The 23,503-nt window shown below is 39.6% G+C and overlaps 1 protein-coding gene across 3 annotated transcripts in view; it reads right to left on the bottom strand.

Annotated features, from left to right (window-relative positions):
* The window catches only part of dock11 (dedicator of cytokinesis 11), a 65,047-nt gene that overhangs the window by 37,976 nt on the left and 3,568 nt on the right, over window positions 1-23,503 (bottom strand). For 2 of the 3 annotated variants that reach the window (XM_037112303.1, XM_037112302.1), the window contains exons 2-16: window positions 18,768-18,884; window positions 16,761-16,850; window positions 15,818-15,900; window positions 14,670-14,736; window positions 13,096-13,191; window positions 11,753-11,887; window positions 10,794-10,977; window positions 9,410-9,489; window positions 8,492-8,575; window positions 8,115-8,255; window positions 5,934-6,212; window positions 2,484-2,606; window positions 2,266-2,348; window positions 1,336-1,458; window positions 1,011-1,087 (exon numbers count right to left, since the gene is read on the bottom strand). In XM_037112303.1, the coding sequence (XP_036968198.1) occupies window positions 1,011-1,087; window positions 1,336-1,458; window positions 2,266-2,348; window positions 2,484-2,606; window positions 5,934-6,212; window positions 8,115-8,255; window positions 8,492-8,575; window positions 9,410-9,489; window positions 10,794-10,977; window positions 11,753-11,887; window positions 13,096-13,191; window positions 14,670-14,736; window positions 15,818-15,900; window positions 16,761-16,850; window positions 18,768-18,884 (1,762 nt within the window). Of the gene's footprint in view, window positions 1-1,010; window positions 1,088-1,335; window positions 1,459-2,265; window positions 2,349-2,483; window positions 2,607-5,933; window positions 6,213-8,114; window positions 8,256-8,491; window positions 8,576-9,409; window positions 9,490-10,793; window positions 10,978-11,752; window positions 11,888-13,095; window positions 13,192-14,669; window positions 14,737-15,817; window positions 15,901-16,760; window positions 16,851-18,767; window positions 18,885-18,976; window positions 19,235-23,503 lie in introns of those variants that run through there. The other variant, XM_037112304.1, reaches the window with a different exon arrangement.

Raw genomic sequence — 23,503 nt, forward strand, 5'->3', positions numbered from 1 at the left:
CTTTGAGCCATTTAGCATTTTGCATTTTAGAAAGTTTTCAGCATAGTCTTTTTTCTCTAAAGATCTCATTCTAATAATCTATGTAGATGTATACATTTAAATTAAGGTTTTTTTTTCTGTATTATGTCCTGTAGTTACTGTTAATAATACTGCAGTTTCATTTGTTAAACTGGATTCTATAGCTTTGAATGTGTCCAGCCTTCAGCTTTATATATTAATTACCTCTCATTTAGTAAAACTTGTCAGACATGCCTTCTTTATTAGGAGCAGTTATTTCTGGGTTGCTCATTCATGGATGTTTAATTAATAAACTAGAAGACTTTCTCTCTGTGAGTGCAGGTGTTCTCTTTGTTTTTAGCTATGTACACTATAAAAAACCAAACTGCTAGTCAGTACAAACTCAGATACTGATACTGATTACAAGGGCAGTCAAGAGTTTGCAAATCAAATGTTCATTGTTTTGGGGCTTTTCTTTTCTTTTTTTCCCCTTTTTTTTTAACAATTATCCTAAGTACTTCCTGGCAGGGTTTCGGAGTACTTTTTTCAGCAGCTGCCATTGATGCTGGAGGCCATCATTTATCCTTTACTGCACCTCCCTAATTGTGTTCTTTCCTCCACGTGGGTACACCCCATCAAACAAGATCCTCTTTCCTTTTCTTCTCTTTACCCACATTTCCTTTGAGAACCCAAAAACTGACTTTCATGCACTTGCCAGTTACTGTGTTACGTTTATCTTGGTCATCAAGAAATGCAATCTTATTCTACTTCAGTTTTTAACATTATAATTGAAATTAGGTCAGAAGAAATGAAAATGGTGGAACTGCAGATGTGATCATAATGGCTTTTTCTTAAACTTACAGCAGGCTCACAAAAATTACAATGGCAGATTACAATGAATGAATCTAAAGCTAAATTTATGTTCTGACAGTTTAGGCAAACAAAGCGGTTATTAATGCAGGGGAAAGTATGACTGTTGGGATGAAAGGGAATGTTTAGAAATGAAAACATACTTGAGAAGTCAGGTGGGACACACTCAATGGTGACATTCAACTGTCCAGGGATTGTCTGAAGTTTGCTCTTCTCAGGTCTGACGAGGAAAGAGATTTAAAATATGAAATAAAGTGCAATCAGGTCTGAAGAAAAGGACTTATCAAAATGTAGTGGGGTTTTTTTTGATGGGAAGTGTTAAATTCTGAGTTTCCACAAAGGTGGTATTCTAAGCAATACCATTTGAAATACACATTCAGCAAAAGAATAAACGTGCACGGGCATGAGTGTTTTGAGCTACAGTAACCAAGCACTTGCTCAAATAGCAGAAGAGCACTGATGACTCACTTCCTGATGTCGGCCAGCAGCTTGATGATGTCGTCAGTGGAGATTTTGCTGCTGTCTTGGCGGTAGAGAGGAGAAAACTTCCCATCCATGTCCAGGCTGCCCTGAGCGTCTTTGAACACCTGCCTGGAAACAGATTACACATGGCTACAGAGACGGCTCATACAAACAGCCAAACATTACATTTCCGATCAGGTTGAATACGATGGAGTTTTATTTTAAAAATCTTAAGCAAGTTTAATGAAATACAATCCACTTACATCTGAAGGATGTTAGACTGCTCATATTTATTTCTCTGCATCAGTATTACACTTATTGTCATTGTGAAGCTTCTGAACTGTCCACATGTCAGATCTGGCTGATTCTAATATTGTGTATATCAGCATAGCAACTTCAATCATGTCTGTGTCTACACAGGATGCATTAAGGCTCTGGGATGTCCTGCAATTCAACTAAGCATTAGGTTGAAAATCAAATGAAGGAAGGAATTTCTAGTTTGCTACATTCAATCTTTGTAATATCTTTACAGCAAAATGATCATAACCCCTTTTTTCACACCTACTAGACTTGTCAAAGTATATAGAGGATGTGTGACATAGGTATACATTTCGAATGAATAGACTTCAAGCTTTCTAAAAATCCAATGCATTATCTTAAAACCCTGATTTTAATATCCTTTCGTAACCCATATCCACTTGGATATGGTACAAAGAAAATTGTCAAAATGACAAACTATAGTGTTTTCTGTAAATATACACTCATTATGGATTTGATGCCTGCAAACACACAAAGTGAGCAGAACCATTTTTATTTGGAATCAGGGTTATATTATGATCATATCTTTTATGCACTTGTATCAGGCCATTCCAAAGATGAATCCAAACAGATTTATTACTGGGTAATATTTTGACTCATGGATTATTCCTGTCTTACTTGGCAGCCCAGGCGAATGGCATCCTGTACTGGCCCAAGCGTTGGCATGTCTGCTTGGCAGCTTTCAGCACCTTTTGAGCAGTCTGCGGGGACAGACAAACAGAAAAAAATAAATCAATACGGAAGAGAAAAGCCAGACATGTTTAAATAAGCTCGCTGTTGTTTTTACTATGCATCTGTGTTTGAGTGATTTAATAAAAGAGTTAAGGTTGGCGGACCTTGTTGATGTCGGAGGTCTTGATGTACGGCTCTGCACAATGTGTGATGCCGTTCTGTAACACTTTCTCCACACGGGCCACCAGGAAGATATCTGCATGAGGGTTGGTCACTGAAAAGATACCCTGGAGGGTAGAGGGATAAATGGCATGAGGACACATTACATAGAGCATGATCCTATAGTATACACTATATGTGTACTAGCAGACTGTCAGTGTCTTTCAATGCTCCTTCTCGGTTTTCTTTATTAGCGATGAGAAGAAATTATCACTTGACTGATACAAGAAACCACTTCATCAAAACCACCTGTTGCTAAAATTATCAGCAATTCACACTTGAAATGTCTTAGTCTTCATCAACTGCTTCTCTATAAGACAATGCAGAGGAAGTGTCTGCTGTTAGCTGAAGGTTATACAGGAAAACCACATAGGGGCTCACATCTATTTTTGGTTTTGGTTTTGGCTGTCTTTAAGTTTGTAGGTTCAGTTAACACAAACAACTCAAGTGGATTTTAATATGCACATGTACAATTTCAAAAACACACAACAAAATCACCAGATGTTAGTGAGAGAGAAACAAAAATGTAGACACAGGAAACAGGAAGTCATTTTGGAAATCATTAAATTTCAAGCGTAAGTACTGAAACCAAAAGAACAGCTGCAACATCTAAAAAGCTAATGTAGCTTTAGATCAAAATAGACAAGGATGTCTCATGATACACATGTAAGAAAAGACTGGTGCAGTGTCAGTCAGACAGACACACTCACAGAACACTGGCTGTCTTCTCCCGCCTGCAGACATTCACTCATCTTCTCAGATGTAACACAACCACAGGCAGCAGCTTCTGGTTTTCAGTCTTTCACTTTATACTTTGTTGTTTATAACTCACTGCCATGAATGTTGGGGGAAAAAAGCTCCACCACATCTCCTTAATAAATGCACCTACACAAACGCATTAGGTTTGTGAATTATGTAATGAACAGAATGGAGGCTATGGCCTCCCAAAATCTGCTGATGTAGCGCAGAGATACAAGAAAAGGAGGTTCTGTCCTTGGACCACACCCAATGCACTGAAATTAAACTGCGGTCTGCCCAGCTATAATAGCACACTAATCACAGAGGTAGAGCCTGCTCTGTTTGTATGCACATGTTTGTATGTGTGGGTGTGGATGACGTGTGTGAGTGTGTGTTCTGCTGGTGTGGATCTTTCACAGATGTTGGTTGGCAGAACGTAATATTAATCCTACAAATTAAACATACAGATGCTTTGAACAGTTGTTCTAAAAAAAAAAATCAGCTGTGTTTTACCATTTTACCGTTAAAGCCTAGTCATGTCTCTTGTCAGGAAAATGGAAAGTGAGTATCTCGGAACCTTTTATAACCTAACAACGGCTAATTTACAACAGGCTCCAGTCTTGCTGAGTGAGTTAATCGTAATATAGGCCAAGCAGCCAGAGGTGAGGAAAAAGACTGTGTGTGCATGTGTGTATGTGTGTGTGCCTGTGTGTGTGTCTGTGCGCTGATCTCACAGCACCTGCAGGAGTTTGCCAGAGCCAAGAGTAACAATCACACATGGGCATTACTCTTTCCTAAATAAACTCTAGACTTTAAAAGCAGCAAAGTGAAGAGACAAGACAGAGCGATGACATCACCAAACACTGAGCTGAAAAAAGGTCACTGGTAAACCAAAGGGAGTCTGAAATCACTTGCAATCTGCGAGCTGAATGAGCTAAACTGAGGCATCATGTGGATCCTCTCTGGACACGGACCAAGCATTGTCTGGAGACACTCTCCATCTGGAAATACTACAATGGACTGAAACTGAAAGTGCAGCACTTTGATTAAAAAAAGGCCAAAACTATATGAAAGACACTATCATCGAGCAGGGAATCCATCATATGGTGACTCATCCTTTGTCCCCACTGAGGCCAGCTGCAGTCAGCATGTGAATGCTAATGCTGTTACGGACACAAATAACAATTCAGCAGTCTGCCACCTCACTGAGCTGTCTAAGGCAGGAGTGAGGACAGCACCCGACATAGGTTATACAGAGTGTGATGGTGACACTTCACAGTAAAGTCTGTTATTAATACAGTCAGCATGGTAAAAAGTATCCAAAAGTCTACTTGAGTAGAAGTAAAGATATAATATGAAAACATTGTTTCTGACAAAGTAAAGGTCACCCATACAAATAGCATTGGAGAAAAAGTCTGCTATTAAAAGTAAAAAAAAAAGAGAAAAAATAGAAAATGTACTTACGTTCTGTACTTTAGTAAATGTACTTTACAATGCAACATTCTATTGCTGACTACATTTACTTGCAATACATTTGTATTACTTTTTGCATTAATGCTTTTATTTGCTGTGTTTCTTCGTATTGAAAGTTCACCTAGGACAGATGACACAGAGTAGCTTCCTGTAAATATATGTAAACCACTGAACCTAAATGGATTCTCTTTTGTTTTTTTCCAACTTGTTACTGTTTTGTCTAATTTATATAGTTAATTATCTTTAAGCGGCTACAAGAGATTTTAATTTTTGTTGATTCTGGTGACCCCTGTGGACAAAAATGGCACAAGCGGCACCACCTCCCGTTGAAAGATACTGATCTGGCTAACAGGTGCATTTGTTTTGAAAGCAGATAAAAGACATATGCAATGCATTTTTCATGCTATTTTTCAGTTTGGATTTCTATATCAAATTGAAAATTTCATTTCTAACTACTTGTAGGACATTTAATATGCCTCAAGAAACCACTCAAAAGCAATAAGAATCATTCCAGAGCTTAGAAGTTAATGACACTGAAGAACCAATTCTCATTTCCAGCTACTTCCTCGTGACAAAAGAGCAGCTAAAAGAAAAATTAAGATTCAGTTTCAAATCTGTAAAACCCACATCAGCAAAACCCTAACCCAACAGGATAACAGGGCTGCCAAAACTCTAGCTAATATGCAGAGCTGTGGCACCAGAGTCCATGTGACTTTCATTTTTAATTCAACAGGAAATAGCTAAAACAAATCTAAAATCATCCGGGTATTATGTGGACTGCAGAAACATATTAGCTCCACTAGACCTTTGCCTTAAAAGTTTATGTTGTGCAAATATTTGCTATCACATTTTATATCAATCTTATAATCTTGTTCATCACATCACATGTGCTACAGTATTAACAGTGTATCTGTATTTCCTGCACTCTTATGTTATATCATGAATATGAATGTTGAATTGACCTTAATTTTAATTAGTTTTATTTTTTGTTTCTTTTTTCCAGAAGAAATAGATGTCAAAATATGTTTCACAAAGAATGGAACATTGTGTTGGTCACACCTTGATCTGTATGAATGACACAAGAATGATTCAGGTTTCACACCCATTTCTGACTGTTCATTCTCAGTGAGTCAGGTAAAGTCATTTCCTCTATCAAATAGCTGTGTTTGCAGTCAGCTGTCTACCTGTGTGGGGAACCGCAGCAGAGCCTCTGACACCCTCTGAAGAGCAGGCAGGCCGTTCCCTTTCCCTGAGTCTCCGTTCACCATGACCCCACCTCCCCCTCCACCTCCTCCTCCTCCCCCTCCTCCGCCCTCTGAGTCCGATGAAGGAGAGAGCTGGCCCGAGGCATCGGTCAGCATCTCCCTGACGCAGGGGGGGTTGAGGTCAACATGGAAGTCGGCTGAGATCTTGCAGCTCTTTGAGACGTCAAAGAGTGCAAGGCTGATGAAGAATGGTTCCACCTGGCGATGAGCAGAAAGACAGTTTAAGGGCTTTTTTGCACATCAGCTAGCGTTTATAATATACTTGGATTTGTTTACTGTATATCCCATTTCACACCAGATTCATTTAGATCATTTAGATTAGTAATAATTCGTTGGTTATTAGCATGAATATTAGTGGCATACTGGCACTTTATTAGTCATTATAAAGCACTAAACAATGTCTTCTTCTGCATGACCTTATTCTAAAACTTTAACTAAGAGTTTTCCCACCTCAATAACCTCCTAGCTTCTGATCATTTCTCATGAGTCAGAGAGTTGTTGTATATTAATTATGATCTTCATGTGCTGTTTAAATATGGTTAAATATCTGTCACAAAACACAAATGTGTTAATAACTCTAAATTAAGTATTTCATACTCAGAGCATGTTCCCCCATTCTAAAGTGAAGACATCCTTATGTGACTAATTCAATAGTAGGACCTGTGTGGCTTGATGAGTGTCAAACAACTAGTGAATGTTATGAGCAAGGCCTCACTTTAGGATGTGGAACATATTCTACCCATCTTACTATCACAATATAGAAATCAGGAAATCATTGAGGGAAAAATGTGTCCTAATAGTTGCAGAATGTGTTTATGCAAAATAAGTCATTAATAGGCTCTTTACAATGATGAATAAAGAGCTGATATGCTACTAACATGCATACCAAAAGCAAATAGTTAATGGTTAATACAGAGAGTCAAACAATAGACACAGAGACACATGAAAACATGCAACATGACACCCTAAAGGTCATTGTGTCTCGAATCTGTTTAAAACCTCAGTCAGCCTGCAGGAATCTTAATAAACTAACTGTAATATTAATATTTGTATGACCTACAATAAAGACTTTTAATCTGACATGTCATTCAGTGTGTAATACTTATAATAGTAAATCCTTAAAATTTTCCACAGTAAATTGAGCCTAAGTATGTTGGAATAAACATAAACACTGAATAATGTAAATATTGTCTTCCTGTATAACACACTCTGACTACTCAGTTCACCCAACGCAAATGTAGGTTCCACAGTAGTGCTGCCCACACATTTTTGAACGTCTGAGTGCACTTATGCCAGGCTGAATGGTTCCTGCATGATGGACAAGCCTGCCTTGCTCAATCCAATGAACACTGAACCTATCAGACACTGTGGAGGGAAAGGAGGGGGAAGGAAGAAGGGGAGGGAAAGAGAGAGCATGCTGCTTCCAGACCACAAATATGACTCAGTTCAGTACTCTCAGCAGCCCCTCTAATGCACCAGAAAGCAGCAGGCGGAGGAGGTCTAACTCAATGTTTTATGATTACAGCAATCTACTCTGACAAAGGCGGCGCTCACACAAAGTGCTGCCTCATGCTGCCAGGAGCACTTCACTGATAACATACTCAAGACATGTCCATATTAAGACTGACTTCTTACATAACCTTAAGTCATGACTCATTAAGAGCTACAAAGTTTAAAGCTTCTAGCTTCTAGATTTTTCTTGAAATGTAAAACGATGTAGCAACATCAGTGTGTCAAACAGCTTTAATATACATACTTAATATATTTTGTTTTCACACTGATTAAACTAAATGAGACACTGCAACTTCTAATTGTGTTATCCTCTTCTGGCCCGGTTACATCCATTGCTTCCAGACCGGCCAACATGAATAATGAAGGTGTATTAACTGGGGCAGCACATCAGAGGTTGAGGATGGTGGAAACTGCGTGGTGTGAAAAGGAAAACCTCACTTTTTTAAAGCAGTTTTATCTATTTCATGGTTATCTGGTGTCTACTTTTCTATGAAAAGTTTGGTAGCACGTTGTAAAGCACAAAGTAACATGGGGTAACAGAAGAGTCATATAAAGAGAAAATAATCTGGAAGTAAGGTGATGACATACGTTGGTGAGGACGCCGTCACCCTTCTCGCTTACGCAGCCCTGAAGACTGAAGGTCAGGTCATGGCAGCTGACCACAATTCGACGGCCAAAACGCTCCTCGAATGGCTTCACATCTGGCTCGATGCCTGAGAAGTCCAGCCTCTGGATACCAGACAGGAGAGAGGAGAGGAGCAAAGAGAGGACCAGGAGGCATGAATGCAGGGAGATTAACAACAAGAGGAGAAAGATTAATTCAGTTGAGGATGTTTGAGGAAAAGGAGAGGGAAACAGTGTAAATGGTGGAGAGAGGAGAGTTCAAATAGTCTGAATCAATAGTGAAATCAATAAATCATAGAACAACCATGTGTGAAAAGAAACATCTTCTATCTACAGTGTACCTGTGTCTCGGGGTCCAGAGAGAAAAGCTTTTGCCTGCATTCATTCCTGTTGATCTTATTGAGCTGGTCTGTCTCCCTGGCGTACTACATACACACACATACACACACATTAGAAGAATGTAAGTGAAATAAAAATGGGACAACATTACCTGGTAATAACTCACAAAATATAATTCTGAGGACTGAGTTTTCTCTTTGTGATTTTAGACAAGTAAAAAAGAGAAGGAGATAAGCCGTCAACAAACCCCGACAAAGAAAGAACAGCGTCTGATGGAGAACCATCAAACCCTCAGGTCACAGTAAGAGACCTAATCCATCTCCTTCCCCTTGTTTCTCCTCTGACTTTGACCAGCCTGCAGGCAAACTCAAATGATCTTTTGCGTGGAGAGGTAAAAAGCTGTGCTGGAGTGGCCCAGAGCAAACAGAAAGAAACAGCAGCACAGAGCACTGAGGGCTTTGTTGTCTGTCTGGGTTTACAGGCATATTAAAATGGCCTGGCCCTCTGTGGATAAACACTGCTGTTCTTCGGCTGAGAAAATGGACTCAGACACATAGAATCCAACAAAAGAGCTGCTCCTCTATGTGAAGAGATTTATAAACAAAGGTTTATGTGAACGTGCTCTGGTACAAAAGAATTGACTTATTTCTGAGATGAGATATGCTGTTATAGCATTCTTTAAATACATTTTAAGGAGACACATTTTCATTTCTTATCATTTCTTACAGATCATGTGAATTAACTGTGTAGTGACACAACAAAAAGTATGAGTAAATACTAAAATAGTGATGACATAACATAAAAAAAATAATTAATCCACAAATTTGGCATTAAGGTCATCGCTATCTTGTTTTTCAAGAGCTGTATTTTAGAGTAAATAGTCTAAATTAGCTTAGTGACAGTCGATCCATCCTTCATACCTTAATAAGTTCGGGATGTAAGCTCCTCCCTAGGCTCTCCAGTAGGGTCTCACCTTTACCTTGGCTGGTCGTGTCGTCATCTGATTGAACAGGACATGAATAAAGTTGTTCAGAATTCACAGAAACCCAGCGAGACAACAAATCACTCCATTGCAAATCAGGTCCAATAAAGCTCTGCCCATTCAATGTTTACTTAATGACACCCTGTGTGGCTATCTGAGCTGAACTAATATCTTAGAGTCTACTGGCAAAATTAAGAAGAGGCCATTCTGCTATTCTGCTGACTCCCAGGTGCTGGCACTGAATGAACTCTCCATTTCTCTGGATGGCCTCCCACTTGCTCATCAGCACCTTGGAGATTTGTAACCAAGCCAGGCCAATTTGCTTTCACTAGAACGTCCTGAGGAGAGTATATTATTATATAAGGAAAAAAAAAATCCCACAGATGCTGGCAAGATGTACACAAACTGTATAAAACTGCTGGGATTTGTCCACAATTCAGGACAGGCACGAGTTCGACAATTCACCGTTAACTGTCCCCTAAAGAAACACACACTTGAGAGAATTTGGAAGCAAAACTAAGGAGTGCAAATGAACAAATATACTGGAGCAGCTGGAAAAAATATTTCTGGGCTTTGAGTTACTTGTATTTGCATGGCTGAACATCTTTTAGAGGAATTTACAGCAGATGCAAGCATTTTTACAGCACTTTGATCTCTTTACTGGCAGCAACTAATGGAATATTATCATATTATAGATGGTATTATTATTTGAGCACATGTATTGCCTATGAATGGTTGTAATATGAAAGCCATTAACATGTCAGACCTTTATTCAGGGGCGTTTTGGACTCCCTCACCTGCCAGGTAGAGTAATTACTAACACTGAACAACACTAAAACAGACTCAGTTGAAACATGCTATGATTATCAAAGCCAAATGGACCATGACTGTACAGGGACTATTCAAAAATACTGTAAATAATAGGATGACTAAACAGTGATCCAGGCATGTGTGTATTCCAAGTATTTTTTTCTATGCTTATGTGTTTTATAGAGCACCCAAGTTATATCCATGAGTAAATGTAAAAATAAAGATACCGTTGATAAAAATGAAATACACCAATACAACTATCTTATATTAAACGTACTAAAGAATCCAAAGGCAAAATACAGTACCGAAAGTATCAAAAGTACAAGTAGTAGAAGTACAATAAACATGAATTCACATGTATGTATATACACTGCTAGGGGTTGAACAGGCGTTTATCAGTGTAGCCGATTATTTGAGGATATTGGATTAGATAAAGTACCAGTATCTCAAAATTGTACTTGAGTACAGTGCTTGAGTAAATGCACTTCAGATGAAGGCATGGTCTGACTCACCCAGGGAACTGTCCAATGTCTCTGCACCATTCCTCCTCTCCTGGCTGGCATCAGTGCTGCCCTGCAGAGCCTGTTTCAGTGTGACCACCCAATCCTCCATCTCTGCTTCGCTGTCTGCAGCCAGGAAGTGACTGTAGCGGTCTTGCATCTTAAGCTCAAAGCCATTACGCCGCATCTTAGGGCTCTAAGGGGGAAGAGTAATTGTATTTTATAACATATGTTTAAAAAAAAAAAAGTTTTATCTTTTTCCCCAAACAAAACACACTAAATGGATAAAAGGACATCCCACATTTGAGAGTACTTTTATCCTTAAGCAAATGTAGTACATTCACATCATCATGACATGTACGTAAATAATGAGCTTTTCGTTTGCACGGTGCTTCAGATGGTTTTAAAACATTCAAGATCCTCATGACAGACAGTTGTTTGTATTTACACTAGATAATTTTTCTATGAAAGTAGCGGGTGCAAAACATGCTGCACATGTCAAACCAACCATACTCCACAAGCTTCCTCATTAAGCCCACTAGCCGGAATGAGTCTGCTCACTCCTCTCATTCATCTTGTGAATGTCTTCATCACACTGAAAGCTTCCTGGCAGCCTGTCCGCTCAGTGCAAACCTGAACGAGGTACTAGCCTGTGCCATGAACCAACAGCAGCAGCCCCCTCATAATCTGCTAGGACTGGACTTTTCTGCCCAAGACAGTGGAATGCAGTAAATCTATTTAATCAAAGCAGCTGAAGTCCCCCGGAGTGTGGTGAGACTAGGAAACACATTGACTCTCACAAGGGTGAGAGCTTGTGCCAAGAACAGAAAACTCACTGTTGGCACAGATACACCAGTGATTAAAAAAACAGTATTGTGTACTGAAAGCTTAAGTGTTGGTCTGTTATTGTTATTGCAGTATTCTCAGCTGTGCATTTGATGTTTCCTTGATTTTATGTCCAGCCCTTGTACCTGAATAACATCTATGCATGAGTCCAGGTAGATGGATCCTTTGGTATCCTTGCAGTTCTTCTCATCCTTGTAGGAATTGAGGATGTAGGAGCCGTCAGGGAGCTGAGACAAGTAGAAGTATCTCCTTTTGAACACCTGCAATTCAAAGCAGCGGAGAACAAATCAGGCAACTTCATATCTAAGTACAAAGAATTTGAAATCAGGGCTGCAGTGATGAACCAATTTCACTGTTAAACATGTTTTAAAATGTCACAGTTCTGTAAATGTAAAGGCTCAGCTACACCAAGCGTTTCTGTTCCACTCAAAAAGGGACATTATGCTATATTATGCTTCTGTGAACAACGGCTGAACAGGATGTCAAATATACAAACATAGACAATTGCCGGTACAATCGGCAGACTGCAGGTGAGATAAAAACAAACCCTGTCCAACAGCTTAAAATGCTTTGCAGCTAAAAACCTCTGGTAATGCACTCATGCTGTCACGTAATCTCCTCAAAGACAGAACACCTTCATAACAGATCTTTTATTTCCTTTCTGGCTTACCAACGCTGCACTTTCACATGATTGTCTTTAATTCACTTCATTATTTAATACTGCAGTTTTTGGTTACTGTATTATTTCTGTCTTAAAATGCAGCACCAAAGCAAACAAAAACCAAAGCTTACAAACCAAAATGCAGTAAAACCTCCTCATAAAATGCCAATGTGATTTAATATACATCCAGTGTTATGAAACAAATGAATGTATTAATGTCAAACTGTGAAATCAGGATTTCTTTCCCTCTAGCCAAAATTAAACCATCAATATTCATAATCATTGCATCCTTACTTTGAGAAATATACTGTGAAATATGGTTTAAATACATTTGATATTACCAACATTTATGTTAGATTCACTCTCCTGATTGAAGCAAAGATGGTTCAGATGCTGCACTGATAACGATTTTACAATCAGTTTCTGACCACCCTATCATTTATGTGACTACCTCTTTTCTTGTTTTTATATTTAGAACACTGCTTTCACTGCAGTGGATTTATGGTATTTGTCTTATTGTATAAAGCACTTGAAAAGTGCTATATCAGATTTTTGTTATCAAATATTAAAGATATGAATGTTGATATTAGTGTAACTGTAGGCAATACAGTACAGTACAATGGGATAGAATGATGCAGAAGCTGATAAAGAAAAGTGTAGTTTTAATGGTGCACCAGTCACGCAGGACAACAAAGAGTTGCCACGTCTCTGTAGCTCTGTCACGGACCCAACGTTTTTACTGTTGTTGTGTCATTTGTTGCTGTTATGCTGTGTGAATAACAGACAGGAGGTCTGCTGGTGACTCACCCTCATGGAGACAGACAGGCTGCTGTTGATGTTGGCTTTCTGAAGCCAGCCCTGCTTCATGATGCCTCCCCTCTGGGAGCACAGCGATGCTGAATCCTGACAGAGGAAAAGAGAGACACAAAAACAGACATTGGGAATCAATCAAGACAGTTGCACGCTATAACGCAGGTCAATTCAGATTAATGGCTCTTACATATTAAGCATCACTGTGCTTGTTGACAGTAAACAGTCTCAACAGCTTAATGTTATAGTCAATTTCTATCGCCATATCTGCATGAAACATTCATATTTTTTCCGACAAGTAGCTGGTTCTGAGAAATGTTCACTGATCACAATTAAAGTAAATTAAAATAATTAATCAATTCTAATCATATACTGTCAGCCAAACGGTGCATGTCTTTGATTTCCCATCATTTTCCCATCGTAATTCAGCCTCCATCCTGTCAATACAGCCATTCTATCTCATAACTAACATGGGACTATTCATCAGCTTGACAGCAAACAAACATTCATCTCAAGGGAATAGGTACTATAATACAAACATAAAAACCACAAATACGTGTAGCCACTCGGGAGAAATTCACAGTACGAGGCGGCCTAATTAGCTTAATGTAAGCCCGGGACGTGACACACATATCATGACATTGAGTGAAACAGGGGTGTGTGTGCACAGTGAAGATGAGCCTCATCACACTGAAGTGGCATTTTGTCCTCTAAGTGTCACACATCCTCCTCTCGCTCAAGCCTTGTCCTATAATCTATTTGGCTGGCTGCTCTCTCTTCCTACAGCTTCCATACTTCTCTCAGACAACTGACAGCAGCCACTATGTATGCACACCCCACCACACCCTCACATACGGAACTGTAGCATACTTAGCACTGTCACCTAACGTATAATGTCCCTGACTTCATTATCATGGATTTACTGTTTTGGTCTTGTGGATGTATATGTGAGATCGGATAAAGGGCACAGAAAAACAAATACTATGATTTATGTTTATATGCATGTGTGTTTTCTCTTTCTCTTCTTAAATATTTGCGATCACAGCGAGAATTGATTGTGAAGAGGTAATGGAACAGTAGCATTGGCCATTTCAAGGAGCAATAGAGAGCCCCCCATCCTGGCAGTACAGCAGCATTTATTCTCCGTCAATTAAACCCTCTCTGTCTAAGTTTATCTGCATCCGGCATGAGGCCTGGGAGGAGGATCGATGAGGGCTATTTATAGGACATATAAGGCTGCTGGTTTCACTGCTCCATACTCAGTCTCTGAGGGGTCACACTGCTGGTCGGACTGAAGGACTGGCGGCCCATAAGTCACATTGAATCTTCCAGCACAATTACCAGTTCAAAGGCAGCACTCTGCGTTTACATTTTCAGACATTCCGAAGGAGCCAAAATGTGTGTCTTATTCATATGATTCGGAAAGGTTAAAGGGATCTTTGTCATTTCCACAAGGATGTATGGTGCATCTGTCCATGATGTGCCCACTGAGTCAATAGCAGACCACTTATCTTCACTGCAGTCGGTGATCAATGTCTGTGATCTAACGCCACTCGGACCCCTCTACTCACCTCGTCTTTGGCGTCTTCATCGATCTCGAACACGTGAGCCGGCAGCTTGTCTGTCTTCAGGCCTTTGCTATGAAAAGACAGTGAGAGGGGGTCAGTAGTCTGCAATAAATCAGCCCCCCTCCTGATTATACTTCCCCTGTGGTGAGGTCTGCTCTCTCTCTATGTCTTTACTCTTTATGAAGCAGGCAACAAATCACTGCCTGATCGGCTCATCTTGCAATGCCTCTTTTGCTACATTTGTACGTGCTCTATTGGTTAGTAGATCTTATACAGAGACGCACCGATACTTTAGCCAAGTGCTAGTGATATTTGCTTCGAATGGCAGCGGTTGATGTTTATCTTTTGTGTCACATATTTTAAGCAGGTACATTCATCTATTTTCAGCATGGCATTGCTGCCATCAGTTCGTAAAGCTATATGAATACTTAAAAAAGCTTCTGAACCAGTTACTTTTAAAGAAAAATAATCATTTTCATGTGAAAGAAGGTTGTATTAAAAGTTGCTTCATAAATTGGCACTTCAGTTATCTTTTATAATGAAGATTTATTTGTTTTCCCTGGTTTCCCTGGCATAAAAGGATGAATAAATGACAACTCTAACAAAATAAACAACAACAAGAAAACATTGGTATCAGCTTCGGCTAGTAGAAGTATTAGTATTTCAAAGTTTGTATCAGTATCGACCCAGACTTTTACAGTCAGTGCATACCCAAATTCTAGTGCCAGTTTTTCTGTTGTTGCATTAAATTTATATTTTCTGGACTTCAAGGGTGCTTGGAGAATACTGTTACACATTTGTCTGTTTCATTCCAGTTTAGGGTTCAAGTGAAGTTTGCTGTGATAAAAATATTATGAAAGGAAGCTTTATCACCATTAACATATAAATTCCGAACATCTGGCCTGCACCTGTTGTGTTATAGAGGGAAATCTGGCTGAACTCTGAAGTATCAGAGCTGTATTAATACACAGGAACAGTGATTCACTGCATGTCGTCATCCAGCAGAGAGCCATGTGAGCAGAGTAAATCTCTTGTACATGTTTAGCAATCCAGAGCTGCAATGTTGTTTTGCACACACTCTGATCCCTAACCTCTAAATTTTCTGATTTTATATCTGTCAAAGTGTTTTTTTTTTTCCTTATCTTCCTTACCATGGCAGCATTCGGAAGTCACCAGAGTAAGCCTCATATTTGTAGTTGATGACATGCCAGTCGGTGTTGTACTTCTTGATGCACTGCCAAACAGGGCAACACAGAGAGCTGGATTAGGGGCAGCAGAGACACTTAAATATAACGAGCATGGCATATTAGCAAAATGACAGAAACCAAGCACATGGCACTATGAAACCAAGCACTGTGACTCACGGAGGAGGACACAGCCCTCGGTTCCCTTTTCTGGGGAGAACATTCCAGCTTGATATGACTCGTTTATGAAGCCAAAATAAGTCTGTAAAGTAGCAGAAGTAGTCACTACTGCCTTGCTGATTTCTCTTTGCTATCACCCACCATATTGCTTTTTATTTAGTGTGAAACTGCAAGCAGAAATTCTCAATTAAGTCAGCTGAAAGGATCTTTGTTCAATAGAAGCTGAGTAAGCCTAAGGTCTGTTTTAACAATCCCTGTGACAGTTGTTTCCATGCTGTATCACAGTCATGAGAGCTGGCTGAGGAACACAGATTCAGAGCCTGGCAGAGCAGCAGAGTATATCCACATCATGCCAGAAGGTTTTAATTTCTAGTACGATATATCATAGGGGAAGCATGAGTTTGCGCATTCAGTGCTTCTTTATGAGGTTCAAGTGATCCTTTTATGCTGAATGTCATGAGTGAAGTGTGAAGTCATCAAGAAATCGTAATTCATGCATGTTTTATTTACTGCTTTTTAAGTCTGTTTGTATAAAGCAGGTAGTAGTTCATGAAAGCAAGCAATAGTCATATTACTGAGAAGATTTAATGTCAGCTTTGAACAGCAGCTTGACATTTATTTCACTGCAAAGTCCCCCCTTATTTTTTTGGAAAGGAATCGACACTATTGCTACAGGCATGCCATCTGATACAGAGCGGGGACTAAGCCATACACTGCTAGGATGCCGTACCTCTTTGGCAAACAGACTCCTGGCCTCGCGCTCAGCGTTCTGAGGAACAGAGGGGACAACAGTTCTCCTCTGCCGGGAGATCTGGGACTCCTGCACACACACAAGCCAAAAACAAACATGTATACATGACATGTTGGTAATGACAGCGTTATATTCTCATCAAATACTAGCACAGCAGGAAATCACAAACAAAAAGCAAGTAAATGAGAGAAAACAGAAGTCAGAGATACAAAGAAACAGATGAGTGTCAAACGACTATCTCAGGATCTGGGGAAAAAACTGACATGGAGCGCGACGTGTCTTTAAACAAAGCCACATGTGTTTCAAGCAGCAGCAATAAATCCAGAGCTGAGCTACCTGGCTGGATTGGGTTTGACCATTCTGGCCCCTCTGACTGACCCATAAATAACTGAGCCTGTTGTGCTGGGGTGAACAGTGATTAATGACGGGAAACGTGTCTTTAGAAAAGGATATTTTACAGCCCTTTGTTCCCATTTTGCTCAGACAGTTTTATAAGAAACAAGCTGCTGATCGGGCTGTTTACTGTGGAGATCTCAGCACAGGTGTGTTGAGTATGAGACTCTGTTTAACCTTCAAACTACCAGCTGCAGTGAGATCAAGTGGTGCACGAGAAGAGTCTGGATCCAGTATTGATTCAGCGTCCAAGTAATAGAAACAAATACATTTAACAAGTTTAGAGGAAAAAAACAAGAATGTAGAAAGACACAAGAAAGACACAGAATGTAGATTTTTTTTAACCCACTGATGTATGAAACAGACAGAGCTTTGGGGTCTGAAAGTGCCTTAAACATTCTTCCTAATGGTCAGGGTGGGGTTTCTCCACTGGTCTCAAACAGAAGTCAGATTATAGGTAGGTTTATGAGAAAATGACCCGAGTTCTCACTTGATTTATCACTCCAGTAAGCAGTTTCCTGAAGAGTTATAGTCTTGAGCACTAGTTCTAAGTCTTCAACACAGAATGATCGTTTTGAAAATTGTGGTCCAATTTAGAGTAAAATATATTCACTCTTGGCTCCAAAAATACAAGATGGCAACAATTGTAACTGTACCAACAGATGATGACAAGTGGGTTCAATCTCACTGGCCAAGTTTTTGAGATACAGATACACAGAAATATTTTGGATCCCCTAATGAAGTTATGGCATCAGTCATCAATTTCAAGTTTTCTTCAATACAGCATCATGTTTGTTTATCAGCATAAAATAGAGGATAAAGCAAGATAGGCTTTAGACCATTACTACCGCGATTCTGCTACTGATAAGTCGCTTTTACTGCTATCCAGTGCCTGGACTTTTCATCTATATATGGTCAGTTTTAGCTCCTAAAAACAAAATGGCAACAGCTGTGCCAAACTCCAGCCTTCAGAGCAGTGGCCCGCAAATCAATGTGTATTGTCACAGTAGTTGAACAAGATAATCTAAAGATGTTTATTTGGGGGTAAAACAAAAAGTGAGCACACCTGAGATATCTGCAACAATGTGTCACTATACAGGAAACCAGTGTCAGCACAACTACAGTAACAAGCAGGTCTAAGTTGAACATAGAGGTCAGTCTGGCAACTGTTTACCCTTCGGTTTCTCTTTAAAATACATTTGGCTAACACAGGGGTTCATTTAGAAACCTCCTCGTCATTGGACTGCTTATATTTCTTGCCACACCTGACCTGTAATGTAACATAACAGCTATGTATGTAACAACTCTGCAAGATATTAATTTGCTCAGTCCAATGTTGCTATAACCAATAAAAATAATGTTCAAAACTAGATAGATATTTGCAAAAAAAAAATATCTGTCCTTTAAGACATGACCAAACATCTTCATTGTACTTTCTAATCTAATGTGCCAGCCAGCCAACTATAATTTTAGTACAAAATACTGTTTAGAGGCAGCAGACTACTGGGTAAACTGCACAGCTGAGGAAGATGACCTGGGTGAGAGCCAGTCCCGGAGGACACGACACAGCCAGTAAGGGATGAAGGGACTCACCGAGACATCGTCCACAGGGCAGAGCAGCAGGTCTCGGTGAGGGTCGCTGTGGATCTGAGCCTTTCTCTGAAACACCACAGCCTCATAGTCAAGTGGTTCTATGATCTTTGGCTGCTCCTGAGAGGGAGAGATAGACAGAACATAAACAAATGTTTCAAATACACACACAAAATTATTGTTGATGCTAAATTCTGATAATGTTGTCTTTCCTTTGGCTCTGGAGCTGAACATGCCATTGCTATTTGAAGGCAGTTAACAAGCACTCAACCCAAGACGTTTTCACCACCCATGCAAAAGCAGACCCACAGGCGATCAGAGAGACAGCCACAAAGTTCAGAGGACAGTCAGAGTGCACGGAAACAGCAGCTCAGAGAATTGTAGGCGGATGAAAAAAGAAAAGCCATAAGATGACAAAAGGGAAACAACTGACACAAATACAAGACAGGAAGGGCAAGAAAGGTGAGACAAAACAGCAGAGAAATGGACGAATGATATTTGACTTGATGGTCATGTCCTGATAAACACAGATATGTAATAATGAAACAAAACACAAGAAATAAATCACATGCAACACATTTCCAGCTAAACATCATAACTTCCTGTTTTGACTTTCATGGAGAAGTGAAAGATATGAAATCATTCTGACTTTAAGAGGCCTACAGGCTAAAAGCTAGCCTTCAAAAACTAGGTCAAGATGTGATAACAAGTATAAATCTAAGACACTTGGAAAGATTCAGAATTAATTCCAAGAAAGTGGCACTTTAATCTCAAGCTAAGCAGTGAAGATGGTGATGAATAGCTTAGCCAATAAGCCCTGGCTGAGCGACACCAAGCCATTTGGACTTGAGCAGAGGAAATCAGACTGGATGGATTTGATCAGCTTCTGTGCCACATTACTGAGCCGCTGTCACCAAAAAACCCTCACTAAGCAAAACAGCTGGGAGAGTATGACTGAGTCTTTTTCCACCTAGTCATATTTCTATTTTAATGAAATGCATAGCTTTGTTTTTCCTGTTTCCTGTACCACTGTTGGAGTGGGCAGAGTGAGCAAGCTAGTAATAAAGTTCAGCAGTAGTTTGGCTGCTGCTTTTTCCCTCTGCTTGCTGCTGGTCTCCCCTCCCATCTACTGCCTTCCCACAAAAACTATCTCTGGGCATTATGTTGCGTTCCATTGTACTCTGAACTTGGAAAAAACGACCTCCAACACGGAAAAGTGCAATGCAGTGGCCATCCAAGACGGAATTCCAAGTCAGAAACTTGGGCAAGATCCGTGCAGCTCCAGTTCGCCGACATAAACACAGACACGCACAGTGAACAATTACATTTTTTCCTCTTCATTAGTTTTTACTTCATATAGTGTTTGTTTACATAGAGTAAAAGCAACTTTAGTGTTTCACTTTCATTGAGATGATCTGTGCTCAATAGAAGTCTTTGAGAGTAAGTGTCCTTGTCTGTTCATCATCAGCTGCTGTAGTTACTTGTGAAGTTGGCAGACTTGCCATTCAAACACGAGCCTCCATGTTTTTCGGAGCAGATGCTAAGTCTGACTGAAAGTCGGAAATACTGACTGGGAAATTCTAATTTCGGACTCGCAAAGGAACTTAATAGTAGAGCTACACCCATTGATTAATCAATTAGTCAACTGAAAGAAATCTAAATATCCACTATTCTGATAATCATTCGATCCAGTGCTTTTAATCCTGTTTCTGCCCTGCATGTTTTAGATGCTTCCCTGACTCAAATGATCAGCTTGTTATCAAGCTCTGCAGAAGCCTGATAATGACCCAATCATCTGAATCAGGTGTGTTTGTTTGTTGGATAAAAGAAGCTCTGATTTTGTTTATTTTACTTTATAGATGATTCAGTTAATTGGGGAAATAATTCATTCTAAATTAACCAAAATGGTCATCAGTGTAGCCCTACTGTCTGTGAATGTTTCTGTGCAGACTCAAAATTAAGTATTTGAGGTCTTTTTTAAGCTGTATGGGCCCAGTGAACAATTTAACATGTCATTTTCCCTTACAACATACTTTCTTCTTCTTACGGGCAATAGGGACCAACAAGAACACACAATTTTCTTCCAATGGTTGAACAGTTTTGTTAGCTACTGAACAAATTATACTTCAAGTGAAAAAAGACAACAGACTAAGCTTTATCTGACTCCCAGATCTCTTTCAGATTCAGAGTAGCAACTAGGAACAACAGAGATCACGAGTTAGCCTTCATTTTGCATCTTAGTCATGTCAATGACATGTTATAAAAGAATACATAACATTTAAACATTTTCAGAGGTGTAGCTGTGAAAACTATATCATCAACTGTATCACATGTATGTATGTATATAATGTGCATCAGCTTGTTTTTATCTCCTCACTGCATCAGTCCATTGTATGGAAAGATGCAAGTTTTCTTAATCATACTTAGGATTGCAACTTACAACTAATGATATCTTCATAATCAATTAATCTGTCAATCATTTTCTTGTGTAATCACTTAGTAATTTGGTTCATAAAATGTCCAAACATTTGAAAAATTTGAACAGTTTTTCCTAAAGCACAAAATAATGTCCCCAAATTTCTTGTCCTGCCCAAAATCAAAAGATATTTAGTTTACTGTCATAGAGGAGTTAAGAAACCAGAAAATACATTTAAAAAAGGATTTTCTTCTTTAAAATTGACTCAAACTGATTAATCAAATATAAAAATATTTGGCAACAAGTTTAATAGTTGAAGACTAACAGATTAATCGGCTAATCATTGCAGTTCTACTAATTCTTTTACTCATTTCCAGACATGTTTGTCTGGTTCAGCGACGTTCAAGGGGTTAAAAATATTCCTCTTGAATATCATGGTATCTGTGCACAAGCCAATAAAGGAAAGAAAGTTCCCCCTTTCCATGTTCACCAACCAATAATTTGGTGAAACAAGCTGCTTACACGTTTATTGCAGTTTTCCACCAGACCCGACTTTCTCACATGTCTACATGAACACTGCCTCGAGCATTTTTTGAACCACTTATTCAAACAACTACTTCCTAACCCTAATGATAGTGAAATTTCAATATTTGCCAGTTCTTCAGCATCTCTTTTTACATAAAGATCAGCCCTTTAGTGGACAACCGGCAACCTGAGCAGCAGCAAAACTCAACACCTAGGAGTCTGTTGAAAGCATTACACACAACTGTGTCGCCCCTGCACCCACAGCAGCAGTTCTGCTTCCTGTCATGTGCAACAAGCTCAACCGCAGCACTACAAGTCAGAGGAAACCGTTCAGAGGCAAACGGTGGCTCGACTGCAACGCTGATCATGTTTCAGAGAAAGAGAGAGAGAGAGAGAGAGAGAGAGAGAGAGAGAGAGAGAGAGAGAGAGAGAGAGAGGGAAGGGAAGCAAGCAGAGAGAGAAGGGAAGAAAGACAGAAAGAGTTCTGCTTTCACAGAAGAGGAAAGAAGCTGAAGAATCACAAGCAGGCAGATGTTAAGCCACAGTCCCACAGATTGAGAAACAGTGAGATGCAAATCATAAAAGGACGTGGCCCAAGACTTGGGTGTAACTGTATAGCGCAAGCATTCAAGACACTCTCCCCCACTGGATTTTACACTCTGCTGTTCACTGCGCTTTCAACCTGGCGGGACAACACTCACACACCAATCACTGAGTACAAAAGCATTGAGAAGACTCCCAGTGTGCCTCCAGAGGACTGTGATCATGATGATGATGGTGATGTTAGCGAGGGTGCACTTCCAGACGTCTGTGTCTCATTACGCTTCAGCAGATGTGAGGCACTCCAACACAACCAGGTGCATTTTACCACGTCTGCTCGGGAAGCATACACTTGCGAACAACGGATGAGAGGCACATACACACACTGACATGCAAGTCACATACAGTATGAAGCAGATCCCTGTCCCAAAGCTGACCCCACTAAGTGCTCCAATCTGTGTGTATATGAGCAGCCCAGACACATGGAAGCTCACTCAAGGGTAAAATAAGGATTTTCACTGGGCTCTTTTATCCTTGTGTTAGTCCAAAAACTGTCTAATCCAAAATTATTATTAATAATGTATAAATAGATACTCTTGTAGCGTTTGCATCAGGGATCCACAGATAGCTCTAGGATTTAAACACCAAATTTAAAGGTAAATATTGGGAAATTAAAGGAAAGGTTCAGCCAAATGTAAAAATTCAGTCATTATTTACTCCAAAAATTTTTGGAGCTTCACAGCAGCCTTCTCCTTAAAAAAACTGAAGTACATGGAGACTTATTTTAAAATGTAAAAAATCTGAATCAAATTTAAAAATGTATTTGAAAATCTGTTATTTATTTACACCCTTGACATGTGGTCCAGCTCGTGAAAACCACACCACACAGTGTGCACGCTAACCTTCTAGCAACTACACTGTAGATTTCAATTTCAGAAGAGTGTAAATAACATGGGGATCTCAGGGCCCCCACAGACTTGGACTACATTTGCTCCAATTTGTATGGAGCCATTTTATGTTTTATCTTCGGTTGTTTTTTTACATTTTAAAACAAGTCCCCGTTTACTTCATGTTTTAAGGAGAACGCTGCGATGCTGTTTTGCTGTGGAGCTCTAGAAATGTTTTGTGGACTTTTTTGTGGCATTAGGTTAAGCACTGACAGTAAGTGAATAACAATTTTTCGGTAAACTTCCCCTTTGAGTTTCCATTATCATTATCCAACACATTTCCCATTACACAGATAGTGGCCTATTTCTGA

This window comes from Acanthopagrus latus, chromosome 10 (genome assembly GCF_904848185.1).
Source record: "Acanthopagrus latus isolate v.2019 chromosome 10, fAcaLat1.1, whole genome shotgun sequence".
In the NCBI taxonomy this organism is placed as follows: domain Eukaryota; kingdom Metazoa; phylum Chordata; class Actinopteri; order Spariformes; family Sparidae; genus Acanthopagrus; species Acanthopagrus latus.